Source organism: Mytilus trossulus, chromosome 10, assembly GCF_036588685.1.
Source record: "Mytilus trossulus isolate FHL-02 chromosome 10, PNRI_Mtr1.1.1.hap1, whole genome shotgun sequence".
Taxonomy (NCBI): Eukaryota; Metazoa; Mollusca; class Bivalvia; order Mytilida; family Mytilidae; genus Mytilus; species Mytilus trossulus.
In genome coordinates, this window is record NC_086382.1 from 66,596,720 (window position 1) to 66,616,150 (window position 19,431).

A 19,431-nucleotide genomic window follows, 5' to 3' on the forward strand; every position below is an offset into this window, starting at 1 on the left:
TTAAGGATTCAATTTGGACCAATGGAAGAGATCTGCATCTTCTAAATCTAAACATTTGATTGAAGTTGATAGCTAATTATCTAAACTCAACTGAATTCTGTCATTTCACAACAACTACAATATTTTTGAAATCTTGTTTGTGTACCACTGAACTGCAGGCTATGGCCATTTTCCATTTTTTGTGACAGTACTCTTGGATTTTTAAGTTTTTTCTTTAGAAAGTGTGGACTGATAAATCTATTCAGTTTTAAATTTCCATTGTTAAAGTTCCAAGTTACAACTCTCATCACAGATAAATAAGGTACTAATAAAAAAACAATATGAGTGATGTAAACTGTGTGAAGCTTGTTTCCAAATCTTAATTTTGAAATATTTGTAAATAATAAATATGTTTAAACTACAAAATGCAAATTTTTATTATTATTTTTTTACCATTACAATGATCATGTAGGTAAACAAAATTTTAGTTTTAATAGAAGACAACTAATCCAATGAAATGTCACATTTGAAGTGTTTAAATACATTAACTTTTGAGGTGATCCTGAATTGGAGGAAGATTCTCAGAATTTTTACAGAAAAAAGTGGTCTCACTAATTAGCGACAAAAAGAATTTAAGCGACAAGAAGCGACAAGAAGAATATTTTTTTCTTGTCGCTAAATAGTCTTCTAGTCGCTTTTTGACGCTTTTTGTCTCTAATTAGTGAGACCCGAAAAAAGTAATAAAATCGTATCTTTCCCCCGTCTCATGTAACCCCACGATCTTTGTTTATTTTGAAAGTTGTTGACCTAAAAATTAAAGTATTGCATGTTGATGTTTAAATCGTCTACAGTAAACAATATTATGCTTAGATTTAACAAATACAAATTTGTAATTAGTGCACGATCTCTAAGAATGATTTAAATAACCAGTGAACTGGTGAAGGATATCCCTGCTTCCAAGAATGACGTCACTAAAAATACAATGTAGGTTGGATATATTTAGAATATCTCGTCATACTAATTTTTCCGGATTGTAAAATAAACGTAAATAGTGTAAAGGAGAGTTCAGGATACGATAATTTCGTGAGAAACAGAAGGGAAATGTGTAAAAAAGTGTTTAAAGTCAAACTATTCATTTCTGGGTCTCCTTCTCTTCAATCTAGGTAAGATTTGTTGGGTGGTTTTCCACACTATAACATGTATAAAAACAAAATGAATGATGTGAGAGAGTGTCACTCTGGTCAACCCCATATGGGATTGACGGCTTGAAGCCGTCTTTCCCCAAAAAGTAATTTGATTTTTAACTCTGGTAATTTAAGTTATGTCACATTTTCATTAAAACAAAAAGTGAAATCTTAATTTAAATAATCTATCTGTAACATTTGACTTTCTACATTTATCTACCTTTTCTCTCTTTGGTTGAGAAGGTTCAGGCTCTCGGGGTCTTTCGTACGGTTTCTCCGGCTGTTGTTGTTTACGTTTTAATTCATCCTCTAGTAACCTGACTCTTCGTCTTAACTCCTCTGTTTCCTGTTGTCTGGCATCATCTCCTGTTTTCTGATTAAAAAATAAAGCACTTTATTGCTCTGTTTTTATTTTTTCTAATTTGCACCAAATATTTTGAAAACTTAAAAATTATGCAAGTAATGTATAAAGTGTAAAAGTCTATAAATATTTCTGAAGAAAAAAGTTTGTTATCATTTAATTAATTTTGAACCTATTTTGGTATCCTTTTAAAATGTTATTTTCATATGACCATGAATATAAACTACAAATACAAGAGACAAAAGTTAATTCAGGCAAATTGGCTGCCACAAAACTATTCAGTCAATTGCCCAAAAATGTGAATGAATTCTAATAAACATCCAACTATTTAGTCAATAGCATTAAAGGCAAAGAAAATTTCAAGAGAGAAAAGATTTTGAAACCAAAGAAGTACATCAGTATTACAAGAAAACAAAACCTCTATAGGGAGGGATTGTGCTTGATATTCATATAATGAAGACATAATCTTTCAAATAATTTAATTGAGGTCTGGAGCTGGCATGTCAGTAACTGCTAGTAGTCCTTTGTTAAAACATGTATTATTGTTAATTTGTTTATTTTCTTTTGTAACCTATTCTAACGTCTGACTCAGACTTCTCTTAAACTGAGTTTTACTGTGCATATTTTGTGTGTTTGTTTTTTCTACATTGGCTAGAGGTATAGGTGGAGGGTTAAGATCTAAAAAAATAATCTTTTTAATAGTAAGTACGTCAATCTTTTACCTGTGTTTTCATTGTACTCATTCTGTCTACTTTCTTCTCTAGGTCATCGACCTCTCCTTCCAGTCTATGTTTATCAGATTTAAATCTCTGTAAGTTCTTCTCCTTTCGACCTTTAATTACAAAAGGATTCATAACATTATTCAACAGGCTGTGTTAGACTTCCAAAGTTCTCTCAATATTAGACTTTAGCATTCTTGTTAAAAGATTTATTTTCATTTTCCACATGAATACTAATCATATGTGTAGATTTCCTACAAATCCAAAGCATGTTGCTTGAATGTATTGTCCCTTCTAATATAAACAGTCATAGAATTAATAATTAAAGCGCAAAGTCTACTTATTATCATAAAGCACATTTGAATATTTCATTAGAAATAAAGTGGTAGATTCAGTTAATTTAAATTGAATTATCTACCCTAAACTGTTTTTTTCTTTATTCAATACTAATGGTAGTTGTCATATCTTGTCCTGGCTATAAATTAAAACTTTTCCAAAGGTACACACTTTTTGTATTTCTAGAACAATATGAATGTTTACGGAAACTGGATTTCATGGTTTTAGCAAATTTTGCCTGCAGATTTATGGAAAACTTGTTTAATATTCATTTTTTCAAGATTACATACTCCACTGGGGTAAAGCTGATGACCGTAATCTTTTATAAATTTACATCGTATCAAAGTATGCTTTGTAAAGAAATAATGTAGAAACACCTCAACAAACAATAAAAATACTGATCTAATTTTTCAGCTGACATCTTGGGATGACCGTGAATGCAGTTACGGTCATCAGCTTTACCCCAGTGATACTCTACATTCAGAAATTATTGCGAGGTTTTTATTAATGCGAATAATGCCACAGAGTTGTAAACACAATAATTTAAACTTGCATTTTGAAAAATGTTATCTGAATTAACCAGGATTTTCCCTCCAAATCGCAAAATTTAAAATCGTATTTATGTCTAAAACGACAAAATCGCAATAACAAATGCACACAATAATTTCTAAATTCACAGTAATTCCATGAAAAACTACTGCCCCATATTATATAACAATGAATAAACAGTATAAAAAAATGTCTATAGAACTACATGGAAAAAAATAATAGAGTGAATAGTTTGCATTGACTACTTTTAAAGTTTCCTACCTATTTCTTCCCTTAGATCATCTAAATCTGTTTGCAGAGTAGATTCATTTTCTTTTCTCTTTTTCACTTCTTTCCTTGCTTTATCCACTTGTAACTGAAGGTCTTCTATTTGATCCTGTAATATAACAAAATTCACAATCTTTTTAATATTCAATGCACTGATCTAGGGTGATCAACTGTGAGCACATCATTCTCCTCAAACCAGAGTTAAGGATTGTCTTGAAGTTACAATGAATGTGAGTTTTTGCTCTATGTTGGAGGTCTTACTGTGAGTTTGAAATATAATACTGTTCCTTTGCTTTTTTCACCCTTTTTCATGTGTTTGTACAGAATTAACGTCATACATGTTACATCATATTTTTTCTCTTTCATTCTTTTCATTTAATTCTGGACTCATTGGCACACTTTAAATGTCATATGAACTTGTTTATTGCTGCAGACCACCTATTGACCTCAAGAAGTCTTCTATTTCATCTAATTGATGTGTGGACCATCGCCCATCTACCATCTTTTTATATTTATATAATTCTAAAATTATTAGCCTCAAATTAGTATTAAGGTAAAAGTAAAATCTATTGTCTAAAATCATTATACTTACAACAAATTCCTTTGTATGTTTGTCTATAATTTTCTGTACATTGATTTGTTGCTCCGATTCATCTGATGTGTGTTTCACTTGATCCTGAGCCTGTTGGATCATATCAGCTCTCAACTCTGTCAAAGCTTTACTCAAAGACTAAAAAATATTAAAAAATGCTTTACTTGATTTTAAGGCTTTAGTTAAGTCATAGTTTTTAAGCTTATAAAGCAAAATGTTGCACCAAAGGGTGAACTATCTTCCTTCGTCAACTTATTTCCTTTACTTTTTTAGTTTTCATAGTGACTGTGTCATTGCTAAATCATGAAATTTTACAGTTGCATATATCTGTTTTTTTTCTGCTTTGCTAGAAAATTACTAGACAGTAAGTAAAATTTATTGCAGTAAAATCATTGGTTGATGCCAACAAGTATATTTTGACAGAATTATTACTTAAATAATTCTGTTGCAGTTTTACTAAAGATAAAGTTGTTACTTCATGCAAATATTGCTGTTAAGTAAAGGCAAAAGGGAAAAACTTTCCCGTACCTGATGTTGTTTTTCCTTCAGAGCCAGTTGATTTTTCAGTCTGTCCACCATGTTTTTCATTGTTGTAGTAGGAGCTCTATTGTTTTGATCTTTTAATGTATCTACTTCCTGGGTCAAGAGTTCAATCTCTTTCCTCATGTGCTCAACCTGTCTCTTATGGTCATCTACTTCTTTGTCTTTCTTCTCTGAATGAGTTTTTACTTCACCAGTTAAACTGTAAAAAAAAATCTTTTAATTACAGTAATAACATTTTAATCATACATGTTCATTATTCATTATTCTAGTTTCTAATTCCAGCATTACAAAAGCAGAGGAAATAGATCTCCACTTACTGGTACAATGTATGTTGGTTAAAGTTTGTGACATAAATTTGTTATTTCAGTTTTTGTTACCTTGTTTGTTGTTTACATCTAAGCTCTCGATACCCTAGCCTTTATCAAAAGCTTGTTGTTTTGTTATTTGTTGTATTATTAGCTGCGGAACCATAGCTCATAGGTCCTTATGTTATTTTTTGACTATTTGCGGACCATAGTCTATGGTCCGCAAATAGTAAAAAAATAACATAAGGGCCTATGAGCTACGGTTCCGCAGCTATTGTATTATGAGACGTAAATCCTTTATTTCACTGTCAATATACCTCTAAGGTTCCATACTAACTAATCTTTATCAGACACATATTTGTCATTGTATAGTCTATATTTACTCTAGACCTCATAGCCTATAAATCCTTATAAAAGCATGATATTTTGCTATTTGTTGAAGTTTGAGACGTAGATTAGTTATTTTACTGTCTGTAATTAATTCTAGTTCTCCATACTTACTAGTCGTTATCAGAAGCATGATATATTGATATCTGTTGTAGTTTGAGACGTATGATTGATATTTTACTGTCTGTAATTAATTCTAGTTCTCCATACTTACTAGTCTTTATCAGAGGCATGTTGTTTTGTTATCTGTTGTAGTTTGAGACGTAGATTAGTTATTTCATCGTCTTTCTGTTTGATTTTAGCACTCATGGCTGCCATGGCATTGTCCTGTTCTGCTACAGCATCTTCTAACTCATGTAAACGTCCAATCTGGAAAATTATAGTCAAATTATAATACATTGTTATAAAAATTCATTTTACCAATAACTATTTGAGCTGCAATCTTAGAATTTAGTTATAAAAATGACTGTGTTGAAATGTCTTCACATATGGCATTCTTTTCTCAGATACAATTTTCCAACAAAAAATGATTAACTAATTTGTTGTTCTTTTCAATATGAAGCAACCTGTACATTAAAGATCCTATTTTACAATATAAACTGACCTGTTTACTAGATACTGGTTGGACATGTTGTTTTTGCATCAGTTCTCTGGCAGCGTCCTTGAACTTGTTAAACGCAGCATCAGTGTTCATGTGAATCTTCTCCTGCATATTTTTCAGATCTTGTTCATGTCGTTTGTTCATTGACATCATGTCTTCACGAGCCTGGTTCAATAATTCCTGGTACTTAGCTATTGTCTCTTCTTTCTGGTTTAATCTGGCCTATAACATAATCAAAAATATACAATATCTATGTACAGTACAAACAAAAGTAATCCTTCAAAACAAATCTATATTTGGAAATATAAGGACCAGGACAGAAAACCTTGCTAAATTTCAAAGGCACAATGTAAGCATAAGCAAAGTGCTAAATGTTTACAAATTCAATGTTATTTCATGTTAAAACGAGCTTTGACCTTAACATGAAATGATATTATTAATCTAATCATAGCAAAACTGATTACTTTGTGCATCAATGTGGACCCATTAGACATGTTAGAAAGGCAGACATTTTGATTTGACGAAGCAAACAATTTGTAGAAAACCAACAAGTTCACAATTTTGAAATTTTCAAATACATGTAGACTTAGCTTTACAAATATTTTATTTGATTTCCTAGGAAACAAAATTAACTGAAATAGCCATTTTGATCTAGAGCTTATTTTAAATACAACTTTCATTGCAATAAAAATCACTCCATGTTTTATTCAAATAAGAACATGGCTTTAATTACAAATTGAAAGAAGGGTGTCATATGATTAACATTTACCTGTAAGCTTGAAATAGTAGACTGTGCTATTTTGATAGAATGTTCTGTCCTGTATTCCTTTTCTTTGCCAGGTTTCTGTTGCATGGCTGAGGTAACTTTAGAGGTAGCACTGAGAATGATCTCGTCTCTATCAGCTGTAGCGGGCATTCTCAGTCGTAACTCAGCTATCAGTTTGTCTCTGGCTATAATTGTCTGTTCTGCTTGTCTCACATGTTTCTCTAATTCTTGATTTCTCTGATAAATATAAAGGAACAAATTAAATAGGTAAATTTAGAATTTTTCAGGAAAATTAGTAGTTCTGTAAAAATATCAAGAAGTATCAAGCTATGAACGTCAACTTAAATTCAAAAGAGAAATAGTATGAGCTTATTTATTTTTCTCTTGTTTATTAGTTTTTATATTTCCTTAAATGTCCTACCTGATCACCCTGAACTATTCATAAATTCTTCTATTGAATTTTCTTTACATTGTGCCAAAAAAATCAAAATATTATTCTGTAAATTCAATTAATTTTGTCACATTTGATTATTGTTTTATTCACATGTAAGAAATATTTCTTTCTATGATGCATCTTCAGATACAAATTAATGATCATGATTTTGTTGTAAATTTATGCAAATAAATCAGTTTTCAGCCATGTTCTGTTAACAACAAGTATCAGAACACATAACTTTACTCATATTCTATACATCTGACTTCCTCACCTTTCTGAGTACTTTAGATTCTGCCTGTGTGTCCAGTATGATCTTGACATTACTCTTTATTGTAGTGATAGCTTCCTCTAACTGGTTTGCTACTGGTAACTTATGGTCTGGTAAGGATCCTAAAGCTTGCTCAAACTGTAAGGTAATAAATTAATTAAACATTGCACACAGAATAAAGTAATAAACATGTAGAGTGTCTTTTTTTTATATAATCTTTTCATTATTTTTTTTCACATTTAAATGCCAAATGCTAGTCCTCAAAAAGCATATAGACTGAGTGGTCATGTTGTTCATCAACAATGACCACTAGCCTGTGAAAACTGAGATTGTGTGTTTGAACCCCCACTCATGGAAAAGGGAATTCTACTCCAATTCTACTGTAGCCTAGAGTGATGAAAATAGTTAAACACCAATAATCAATTAATTATGTGTTTTATATCCTGTGTTGGCTACTCACCTTAGAAGCTGCTCCTGCAATTTCTGCTGCTTGACCCTCCAGTCTACCAATTGTCCTTTCTAATTCTACCTCTCTGTGCTCCCATCTCAGCTGTTTCTCTTCAAAGTCCTGTTGATTTGACATAAAGAATAACATGTAGATTACACTTCAGAACTGTTTTCCTTATCCCTGTTATAAGCTGTTCCACATTGACCACCTTTTCTTCATTATTTTTTATATTCTATCAAATGTAATATCTATATTATAATCTACAAAAGCCAGATTTAATTTAATCAATACAAATACTAAAGTAAACTGAACATACCTTTGTTTGATGCACATTGTCAGCCTCCAAGTCAGCTACCATGGCTTCATTTGATCTGATTATACCTTCTAAATACTGAGTCTGGAAGAACATAAAACAATAAGCATTTATTACAGTGATAAGAAAAACATAACAACATAATACTTCTCAACCTTGGCATACAGAAAGTGTTGATAGTTTGGTAGGAAGACAAATAACAGATAACAAACTGAAAAGAATGCTTCCAATGTTTCCAGTACAAAATGTCAATTGAATGTTACTTGTGTTCTTGAATTTCTGGGGAAGTTACACAGTGCGCTATTTGTGACGTCATGAAAAAATTTCAACATAAAAATATATATTCATTACTATTAGTTATTCTACCTATGATCATTGTTATATTGATCAATAAACCATAATTAGAAATTTAACAAAAGATCAGGGCAATTTTAGTGCCTTATCTAATGTACTCCTTTAAATTTAAAGAATTTAGTTTCAATGTCAAATAATTTATACCTGTTGCTGAAGTTTTGAGTTAAGTCTCTTGTGTTTGAGTTCTTCAATCCTGACAGCATCAAGTTTAGAATGCCACTCCATAACTTTAGCAGCACCCCGACCATCCTTCAATGTAGCTATCAGATCCTGTAGACTTCTGTGTTGTAGTTCTAGTACAGCTAACTTCTCTTCTACTTGATATCTCTCTTCTTTTACCTTAAAAACAGATAACAAAAAATTGTTGGTTAAATGATTAATTCAAATACCCGATATTTTAAGAATGGTAATTTGAAAGCTTTAAATCAAAAAATTTTTATTCTTCTCTACAAGTAAAATTTCGTTTTCTCCTTCTGTATTCAAATAAAATGTATTTTCAATGATTAAAAAGTTTAAATGTATCACAGAATAGATGTGTACAAGATGGAGAAGTATAACTTTGAAATCACTCTCACAAGCATGTTTTAAATCCTCACAAAAGTCCATCATTTTATAAGATAAATACAAAATTCGCTATCTCTAATGAGATTTTAAACCTCCTATAATTTCTTTCTATTATTAGATAACTTCAATGTTTACCTTTTTGAGTTCCATCTCTAACTTGCTCTTATCCTGCTGTAGTTGCATCATGTTATGAGAGAATTTTTCCTGTCTAGTGAGAGGTATAGCCCCAGCGAACTGTAACCTTAGATCCTGCAGGTTCTTTTTCAGGTGGTTAGACTTGTCCTGGGCCTCTTTCCTGTTATGGAAGATGGTCTGGTTTTTGTCGTCCAGTTTTTGTTCCAGTCTCAGGACGAGAGCCTCCGTCTTTGACACTTTTTTCTTCACTTCTTCATACTTTCTCACAGCGGTACCTTCACTCACTTGTAACTGTACAATGTGGCGATGGAGTTTACCTTTAATTAGAAAACAATGAGTAAATTAGTTATATTTTTATGTTTCTTTGTTTTCCTCTTTTAGTTGATGTGTATCCCTCAGTTTTGGTTTGTGACCACATTTGTTTTAGTTAAATCAATTTATGATCAAAGAATAGCGGTAGACTATTTTTTCTTTATTAATGTTTTAAGACAAAGTGGAGGCTTTTTTTTTACATTTTAAATATTTCTACTACTGTTTTATAACAACTATTGTGATCATGTTTAGTAAAGTTAATAGTATTTACCAATAATAGTTTTTTCATCACTCTGTATTTGGAAGTCCAGCAGTTGTTGTCGTAATGAAGCATTTTCTTTCTCTCTAGATAGCTGTAATGTTTCTAATGACTTCACCTGTGATGTGGCTACTTCAGATATTTCCTGAAAGATCAATAGACAGTCAGTGACATACATGATACAGCAGTCAATATCAATAAAATAATTTCAGTACTTTTCTAGACTCATATGATATTGAGCCTGATATTTTGATATATATTTTGTAATGTCTATTACAAAAGACCTGTACTATCACGCAGATGTTCTTTGAATTTTTGTGTTGAGCGTTTGCTGGCTTCTTGCCATGTACCGCGCTTTTTGTTCATTTCCTTTTTAATTGTTCATTATAAAAAAAAATGTTTTGTTTTTGTTTTTTCATACACAGTATAATTTTGTTATGTTTGACATACCCGTAGCCAGAGGGGTTCGGGGGGTTTGGACGAACCCCCCTTGAAACCAAATAAGCACTGTTAAAGTCAACATTCTTTTCAAATTGTGACTGTTAAAGTCCAGTTCATGAGTCCAAATACCCCCCCTTGGAAATTCCTGCCTACAGGCCTGTTTGATACATAGTTTGTTAAGTGTGGGATGACAAGGACTTATGTTTACTTTTACTATTAGACTATTGTTTAATTTTTTCCCTAAATTCTCTTTCCCTCTTACTAAGAAAGATTTCTTCAAGTCTTTCTCAGTTCAATTCATAAATTACAAATTTTTCTATAAATAATTTGATTGATTTTTTTGTTTTATGTTCTTAAAACCCCTATTGTACCTTTAATTTAGAGATTTCTTGTTTGAGTTTGATTTCTTCCTCCTCCAGTGAGGATATTTTCTTCCTGTCTGCATCACTGACTTCCTTCGTTACAGAATCTACAAACATACTTAGCTAATTACAATCTTGTTCATCATTACATTTGTGATAGAAAGACTATTCCTTATTCGTCTTAATTACACCTCTATTGTTTTTGTAGTTTAGTCTGTTGTACTACCCAATATTTGTGTTAATTTCTGTTATCCTATTCATGCATTATTCTATATTCATTATTATTCATAAGACAAGCTTTGTATAGGCTTCTATACAGACTTTGGCAAAACCATGCAATCCAATATAAACAAGAATAAAATGTTTTCACAAATAGTAACGAAATGTTGTGAAATATGAAACTGCAGTATGCAAATTGTAACAAATGAAACTTTACATTTTTTGAAATTGTCATTAAAACATATGTAAAAAATATAATTAAAGAAAGGTTACAAAGACTTTTTTTTATTCCTTCAAATACACTAGAGGTATCATCTTATCTAATCATTAGTTCTATATGTGTTTACTTTATTGATGAGGACTTTGATAAAGCTTGCTTCTTTTTTGACTTACTTGTAAGTTCATCTCTTAATTCTCTCTCAATCTTCTGAAGTTCAAGGTTAGACTTGGTTATCTGAAATATTAAACAGAAAATGTAAAACAATAATATCTTACAAATAACTGTTAGATCACAATAATGAACATTGTACCAGTCTGACATTTATATTTTCACTGATAATTTTAAAATGCATAACATGTGGATAGGAAACAGGATATCCGTGGTCATTATAACACAATCAATTAGGATGTACAATGCATTATATATTTCCAATCTTGGCCAGATCCATATATTAGTTTTATAAGTACATTTTATGTTTCCATTTTTTGTATCAGATCTTGGCAACATGTAAATTTTTACAATTATTTTCTATTATTTACATATTATAAATATACTGTTAAAATTTCGTTTTTTTTGTACCCTTGTTAAGACCTGCTCTACTGACCTCAGAAAATAATATTTGTGAAGTATTCAAGCCTACTTTTTCGTTAAGTTTTTTTTTCATCTCCTTTGTAAATCATTATGTACACCATACATTAAAGCATGTGTGACCTTATTGTTTACTGACATCAGAGGATATCTCCTGTAATCTTACATTCTAACAGTAACCCCCTGACTTCTGACCTCTAATGATGTTATGGACAGTGGTTTGTCCTACTTACCTGAGAGAATTTCTCTTCCAAATCTTTATTCCTCTCTTCTAGGTTATGGAGGATAGATTTCTGTTGTTCGTACATTCTAACAGCATGTTCAGCTCTCTGTCTCTCATTCAGTTCCTTCATTTCTAATGTTGTGATCTTTTTGGAAATGGTTATGGCGTCACCATCAGTAATTCCCTTGATTTCGGTACCATCCGTCACACCTTTAAAAGCAATAAAATCATAAACATGTAATTTCTATGTTGTGTTTTGTGTACTTTTTTTTTTATACCATTTCTTGTTTTACACCATGATGATGTCAGTTTGTCATCTATTTATGAATGTGAAGGTCACCTTGATGTCTTTAGCCTATCTTATATGAAAATATAATGGTTAAGGAAAATTTGCAAGTTGTTAAATTTTTTCATTTGTTTAGACTTCCCACACCTAATGTTGCCTCAAGGGATATATTTTACAATATTTTTGCTTCACACTGATCAGTTCATGACCTTACTATATTATGATGATTTTCCAATCACTATTATAAACCCTCCTATGAAGGTCTTCTAATGCAGCCTCAAACCTGCCTTCCTGGAGAGGTCACCTTTACTATATTATACAGCTCCCTCGAGATGTACAACCTCACTATATGATATTTTAATACTTTTTCCATCACTGGTTTTACCTCTCTTATGAAGGTATTCTATAGCAGCCTCTATCCCCAACCCCCAGAGGTGAATGACCACACATGATTGTGATAATTTTCCCATCACTGATAATTACCTCTAATGCAGCCCCTGACCCCCACCCCCTAAGGTGTATGACCTCATGTTATGATATTACCTCTCCTATGAAGGTCTTCTAATGCAGCCTCTAAAGCATGTAACTTCTCCTTCTCTGTTTCTAATGTCCTCCTCAGGGAATCATTATCTTCTGTTTGATGCTTTACTTCCTCCTGTTAAGTAGTTAACAAAACTATCAAATATATGTTTATCAAGGAATGGTAAAAACAATGTGCTCACAAATATAGAAAGATATAAAACAGTTTCGAATCTTTGAAGCCTTGCCCAATTTTTCATTCTAATTGTCTACTATTATAGGGCAAGGAATAACTTCTGATATACATAACACTTTTTTTTTATTTTTTCCATTTTAACCCAATCTGAACCAGCACCCTCTACCACATATTCAATCTTAACAACTGCCCAGTTGTTCCTTACACTAAGAAAAGACACCTAATATTTTACCTCCAGCCCTGTCAGTGCCTCAGCTTTAGAGACTATATTTTACCTCCAGCCCTGTCAGTGCCTCAGCTATAGAGACTATATTTTACCTCCAGCCCTGTCAGTGCCTTAGCTTTAGAGACTATATTTTACCTCCAGCCCTGTCAGTGCCTCAGCGTTAGAGACTATATTTTACCTCCAGCCCTGTCAGTGCCTCAGCTTTAGAGACTATATTTTACCTCCAGCCCTGTCAGTGCCTCAGCTTTAGAGACTATATTTTACCTCCAGCCCTGTCAGTGCCTCAGCTTTAGAGACTATATTTTACCTCCAGCCCTGTCAGTGCCTCAGCTTTAGAGACTATATTTTACCTCCAGCCCTGTCAGTGCCTTAGCTTTAGAGACTATATTTTACCTCCAGCCCTGTCAGTGCCTCAGCTTTAGAGACTATATTTTACCTCCAGTGTCAGTGCCTCAGCTTTAGAGACTATATTTTACCTCCAGCCCTGTCAGTGCCTCAGCTTTAGAGACTATATTTTATCTCCAGCCCTGTCAGTGCCTCAGCTTTAGAGACTATATTTTACCTCCAGCCCTGTCAGTGCCTCAGCTTTAGAGATTAATGAATTTCCTTTTTCCAGGTGATCTCTGTATTTTTCTGTGACTTCATGTAACTTTTTATTGGTTCTGTCTAGCTCAGATACAGGTATGGAGTCTTCCAAGGCTTTCTGTAGTGCTGCTATCTTAAAGGTAGCCATGTCCTATAAATAAAAAGAAATATCATAAACATAGGCATATATTGAATAGTAAGATGTATTTAATGTTTTGCAAATCACTCAGGAAAACAGGAAGTATATGTCTTATAGCCCTGAAAAGTTTCTCAGAAAAGTGAGAAGAAATATTTGTTCACAAACAGATTGAATAAAGGGCTGCACTTAGGCGCATGATACGCCCGTTGCTCTTTTAACTTATCTTTTATGCTTTAAATGAATTTATATGATCAACGAGAAATAGTGTGAGCCCTGTTTTACGTTTAATAAAAAAAGTATTCTTCTCCTTTCTAAATGTGCATTAGTGATAAAAAAATATGTGTTCCAACACAATAAAGTGTCTAAATTTTAAATACATTAAATTTTAGGTAAATCTTCCTCCTAAATAAACTGTGTTAATTTTTTTTTTAAGGTAAGGCAAAAGTGACTATTAATTTTATAAATGTTATTTTATGAATTTCTCCTGGATATTCATTGTTTTCAAGGATAAAATTAAATGACACATATGAGGAACCCTTTGTATGAGGTCAATACAAGATATATTGAACCAAAGAAAAATATCAACCTTGGACTTTGTCATCAGTCACTTTACTTCTATGAGGCAGGTCAATATATCCTTGTATCATCCTAATACAAAGGTTATAATTTTATAATGAATACACTGTTGTATGGTCTATATACTTTGGACATGTCTCACAAGTTCAAATTCATAATTTTTTTAAGTTGTGTTGAACATGTGCAACATTAATGTTAAATCCACATCCTTTCATATTTAACATATAAAATAGAGAATGTAAAAGATGAATATGTCACAAAGACAACAACCTTTATCATAATATTGTCTAATATCTATTTATATCCTGTACTATTTACCTTATATCTCTGTAAGTACCCCATCCTTTCTGCTACAGCTGTTTCAACTGAAGCCATGTCATTCTTATATCTATTGATATCCTGTAACAAGATTTACAGTAAATAATGTCAGTTACAATATCTAATATAATCTTATTTTAATTTGGTTACAGAGAAAATAATGCAAGTATTTGGTTGAAATGTATAAAAACTATTTTGCATTCAAAAACCTTTTGTTGAAAACTTAGCAGTCATATGGCTCATAGATTTAAACCTAAAAATAGGTAGATATAAGTTTTTTTTTACTTAATATGTCTAGGATTTCACAGATCATTCAATTGTGTGTACATTTATTTTGCAATTGACTTTTTCTGACTCTTAATGGCTGTGGGTTATTTTATCCCCAATTGTTTAGGAAATGGTTGACATATCTAACAAGAATGTGTCCCAAGTACACGGATGCCCCACTCCCACAATCATTTTCTATGTTTGGCATTAGAATAAGAAAGATCCTATCATAGGAACATATGTACTAAGTTTTAAGTTGACTGGACTTTAACTTCATCAAAAACTACCTAAACCAAAAACTTTAACCTGAAGCGGGACAGACGGACAGACGAATGAAAGGACCCACAGACCAGAAAACATAATGCCCCTCTACTATCGTAGGTGGGGCATAAAAATTTAGAAATTCGGAAAACATAACATAATTTGCTTAAATTAGGAAATAGTTAGTTGGTCAATTTCCAAGAGTGAACATAAGGGAAATAAACAACTAATGTAAGTGCTTTCTTCATTTCTTTGATTATCAAACCCCTGATCAAAATACAAACCACCACAATGAGAGTTATCACCCCTTACCTTCCTGAGTTGCCCCTCCACTTCCTCTGAAGTATTGTATCTCCTGGTAAGTGCTTTCTCATTGACACGTAATACAGTGATTCTCCGTGTCATGTCTGACAGCCTCCTTCTGACTTCTGTGTCATCTTTAGATAATGTATCAATTAACCGCTATAGAAAAACAATTAAGAATTTTTAGTGCAAAGTACAGAAAGAACAAACCAGAATCTCACATACATTTACAAATGCAAGAATGAATCAGCAAAAGGTAAAGGACTCATTTAAAACACAGCAGAACATCTCAGTCTACTTTTTAACTATGTGGCATTGAACATTACTTGCGAACATTATTTTTTTTCAGTAATCTATAGATCTAGTTATCGCTATTTTACGAAATTTTTATTTGATCTTGCCAACTGATAACTTCCTTTCTTAGCAGCGTCAAGTGATATGAAAAATTAATTGCTAAAAACTAAGGGTGCATGTGGCGTTGTCAATAAAATTGACAACGTCGTCATAGGTAAAATACTGATAAATAGATTATCATTGGTCATCTTAACTCAATTACTTTTCTCACTTTTTCCGTACAGGCTCAAGCGAGAAAACCAATCTCGTAGAGATGATCAAAGGGATAATCTATAATTATTATGACTTATAGTAAAATGTATGAAAGTCTTAATTGTAAAAATATTGAACTTTGGTGTTACCCATTCAAAAGTTAAGCTGCTAGAAAACTAGTCATTCTCGTCTTCTGTTCAATATAGTTAATATGAATAATACAAAAAGTCCTCTAAAACAGTTGCTAAGCAATTTATGGACTGTATAATGAATTGAAATAAAACAGTCTATAATATGATTAAGTATAATAAATGCTGACTGTGCAGTACAGTTCCATTTAGATAACTTACATCAAATTCTTGTATTCTAACTCTATCTTCTTCTCTCTCTCCTTCAACTTTAGCCAATTTGTCTTTTATCTTCTGTGTTTCTTCTTCCCATTCCTAAAATAGTTAGTAATAAAATATTCATATCAAAACATAGGGTAAAGTATAATACATCAAATACATCATTAATTAATGTTCAGTTGATAATAATGAATAATGAGTATAAGTAAAGCATTCCCCACAAAAAAAATATAAATAAAAAAACATAACATGGTTAACCCTGTAACATTCTGTAAGAGCCTATCGCAAGTCAGAGCTGTACTTCATATTTGTTTTTCTAATGTTGAATTGTACATAATTTAGGCTGTTAGTTTTCTCTTTTGATTTGCATCACGTTTGTCATGATGAAGCCTTATATAGCTTGCTATGTGGTATGTGTTTTTCTCATTCTTAAAGGCCTTACAGTGACATATAGTTGCTAATCTCTACAGTATTTTTACTAAAGGATATTTATCCTCTAATATTTGATGTAGTATATAATTTACGTATTGAGTAATGTTACTCATACATATTTATGGGGGTTGAAACTGAACTCTTGTTTTGATTGGTTCTTAGTTATTGGCGGTTAAGTTGAGTTTTCCTGTGTGCACCTTGGGTTGAATTTACCTGGACACTGGTCAGTGAAAGACGTCCATTATTGACTCAGATTATATGATAATCAGAAACCCATATTTGCAGATTGCATTACTATATTCAGCTTTAAAGTTTTCTGGACATGACTAGTAAGTTGCACTTTCTTCTTTATTAACATTTTGACACGAATTAAAAGATTTGGTTAACTTTCCTATTTTCAAGTATATACTCTTGAGATTGCATGTTTATAACATTGGAATGAAAGATTTGAATGAGCATATTTTTGGTAAAGAAGCTAGGTCATATTTTTATAAAGTAATGTAATATTTGCTGCTGATCATAGCGTAATCATGTAATGTATAGAGATATCGTAATAACAGTATTTTACGAAAAAACTGCATGTAGAAAAATGGCGGCATGTATGATAAGTTACAGTAAATTGTGAAAAGAAGAACGAGTTACATGTCCGTGTGATGTTATTTTTATATAGACGAATTGAATACAATTGTCATGTGATTAGTATTTTATATAATTACGAAGAGTCCGTTCTTATTATTGTATTTTGGTTTTCAGGACTCTGATGTAGATTATTTACTTTGTGCCAAGTTCCTTATTTACTGGAGAACTCACTCCACAAGTGGTAAGCGCATAATTTGTAGTTTTTTGTACTATTTTATACTAAAGAAATGATAGTTAGTCATGGATTATTTCCTTTTTAGCAAATCAGTGGTAGAATTTATATGTCGGTATTCAGACATAGTAAATACTTTTTGAATGTTGTCATATTTATTAAGTTTAATTGTAAACTTCCATGAAGTAATTTTAAGATACATTTAATTATATTTGGTTGTAAATGCAATGAAATTGATTACCGTTATTTTTAAATGTTAGTCACAGAAACCGGTTTATTAAAGTACATGTGACATGTGATGTACATTTCACTACACGATTGAATGAATGAACATTCCATAGTAAATGTGTATCTACTGTTTATAGTAACACTATTATATTAGAAATTGTTTAAACTGTATTAAAATTGTCTGTGATATAATATCTGTATAATATATTCCATGTTACATGAATTATCATTAATGTTTATTATTTTGTTATTTCAGAGTTTTTATTCTCTGGTAATAAAGTATCCGAACCTTAGAAAGTCTTTTGGTTATTTCATTTATACCTGAAGAGACCCCTTTCACAATAACTCTAATATGTTCTACATTATTTTATAAATATAAAGTAGGATGATACCTTTTATTTTTGGCTCTTCAAAAGAAGTATATTTTTTCTAATTACCTTTTTATCTTTGAGATAATCATGATAAACCAGTCCCTGTTGGTGCCTCATTACAGCAAACTTCCTCTTATAATTCTCCAGGGAAATCTCCATTTCTTTCATTGACTGCTCCTTTATTGATAGTTCCTTAAAAACATAAAAGTTTACATGAACAAGTAACCTATACATTTTTTTAACGTCATATTTACATATAGAAAATAAAATTACTATCAATAAAAGAAAGTAAAATACTTTATCTATTTTTCTTTTCTTTTGCTTTCTTATCAGATATCTCAATAACAGTTTCATCCTGTTCCAATAAGAAAATTAATTTGTTGACTTATAAATACAAAAATGTTGAGTTGCTGATGGCTAATGATGGTGAAAATAAAGTAATTAGAGATATTGTGGCTGTGTTCATGATATTTTTTGTAGGGATTCATTGATGAAATATTTATAAAAGGTTGTCGTTTGTTGATGTGGTTTAAAGTGCTTCTCGTTCTTATTTTTTTATATGACAATACCATTGTTTTTCCTGTTTGAATTCTTTTACACTTCATTTTAAGGGCCCTCTTATATGTTGTTAGGTGTTGAAGACAGTACCTTGAGCTATAATGGTTTACTTTTACAAATTCTGACTTGGATGGACAGTTCTTATATCTATATATAATATACTTATCCACTACTTTACATACCTGTAGTGTAACTATTAAGTGTTCGTTAATGCTGGCAATGACCTCTGCACTTGTTGTTGCCATGGAATCAGGGAGTGGCATTGTCTGGAACACACCTCCTGGACCGCCTCCAGATTCTACAGCAATCTTTAAATCTCCTTCCAACTTCTCAATCTAGTAATATATCAATAACAAATCTTGTTACACAATCTATATGACAAAGTTCACTTTCACATCTAAATAAAACAATGAAATTAATTCATGCAGAAGTGAATCAATATGAAACTTTAATATGGAAAAAATTTAAAATTTGGCAGTATAATGTACATTTTCCCAGAGTCACAAAATTGTTTGGTATTAAAGAAATCTAAAAAGAATTTTTAGAATGTAGGGGATATGTGATGGCTCTTTAGAACTATTTTTAGCATGGCAATAAATTATGAAATAAGTTACCATTATGTAATATTCAAGAACATTTGAGAAATTAAAACCTTTTTGCTAATAACTTTGAAATTGAGTTCAAAGATACCTTTGTTTGTATATGGTGTAGTGACTATATAAATGCAATTA

At 31.5% G+C, this 19,431-nt stretch overlaps 1 protein-coding gene across 1 annotated transcript in view; it reads right to left on the minus strand.

Moving 5' to 3' along the window:
• LOC134688400 (centrosomal protein of 290 kDa-like) overlaps nt 1-19,431 on the minus strand; it is a 44,951-nt gene that overhangs the window by 9,783 nt on the left and 15,737 nt on the right. Inside the window, exons 20-43 of the mRNA XM_063549098.1 lie at nt 18,883-19,035; nt 18,209-18,334; nt 16,304-16,396; nt 15,417-15,566; nt 14,577-14,657; nt 13,521-13,694; nt 12,561-12,672; nt 11,742-11,941; nt 11,094-11,154; nt 10,491-10,588; nt 9,691-9,823; nt 9,108-9,424; nt 8,553-8,747; nt 8,058-8,138; nt 7,754-7,861; nt 7,297-7,431; nt 6,593-6,826; nt 5,827-6,045; nt 5,437-5,591; nt 4,516-4,729; nt 3,988-4,125; nt 3,390-3,504; nt 2,247-2,356; nt 1,384-1,536 (exon numbers count right to left, since the gene is read on the minus strand). Coding sequence (XP_063405168.1) covers nt 1,384-1,536; nt 2,247-2,356; nt 3,390-3,504; nt 3,988-4,125; nt 4,516-4,729; nt 5,437-5,591; nt 5,827-6,045; nt 6,593-6,826; nt 7,297-7,431; nt 7,754-7,861; nt 8,058-8,138; nt 8,553-8,747; nt 9,108-9,424; nt 9,691-9,823; nt 10,491-10,588; nt 11,094-11,154; nt 11,742-11,941; nt 12,561-12,672; nt 13,521-13,694; nt 14,577-14,657; nt 15,417-15,566; nt 16,304-16,396; nt 18,209-18,334; nt 18,883-19,035 — 3,555 coding nt within the window. The remainder of the gene's footprint in view (nt 1-1,383; nt 1,537-2,246; nt 2,357-3,389; nt 3,505-3,987; nt 4,126-4,515; nt 4,730-5,436; nt 5,592-5,826; nt 6,046-6,592; nt 6,827-7,296; nt 7,432-7,753; nt 7,862-8,057; nt 8,139-8,552; nt 8,748-9,107; nt 9,425-9,690; nt 9,824-10,490; nt 10,589-11,093; nt 11,155-11,741; nt 11,942-12,560; nt 12,673-13,520; nt 13,695-14,576; nt 14,658-15,416; nt 15,567-16,303; nt 16,397-18,208; nt 18,335-18,882; nt 19,036-19,431) is intronic.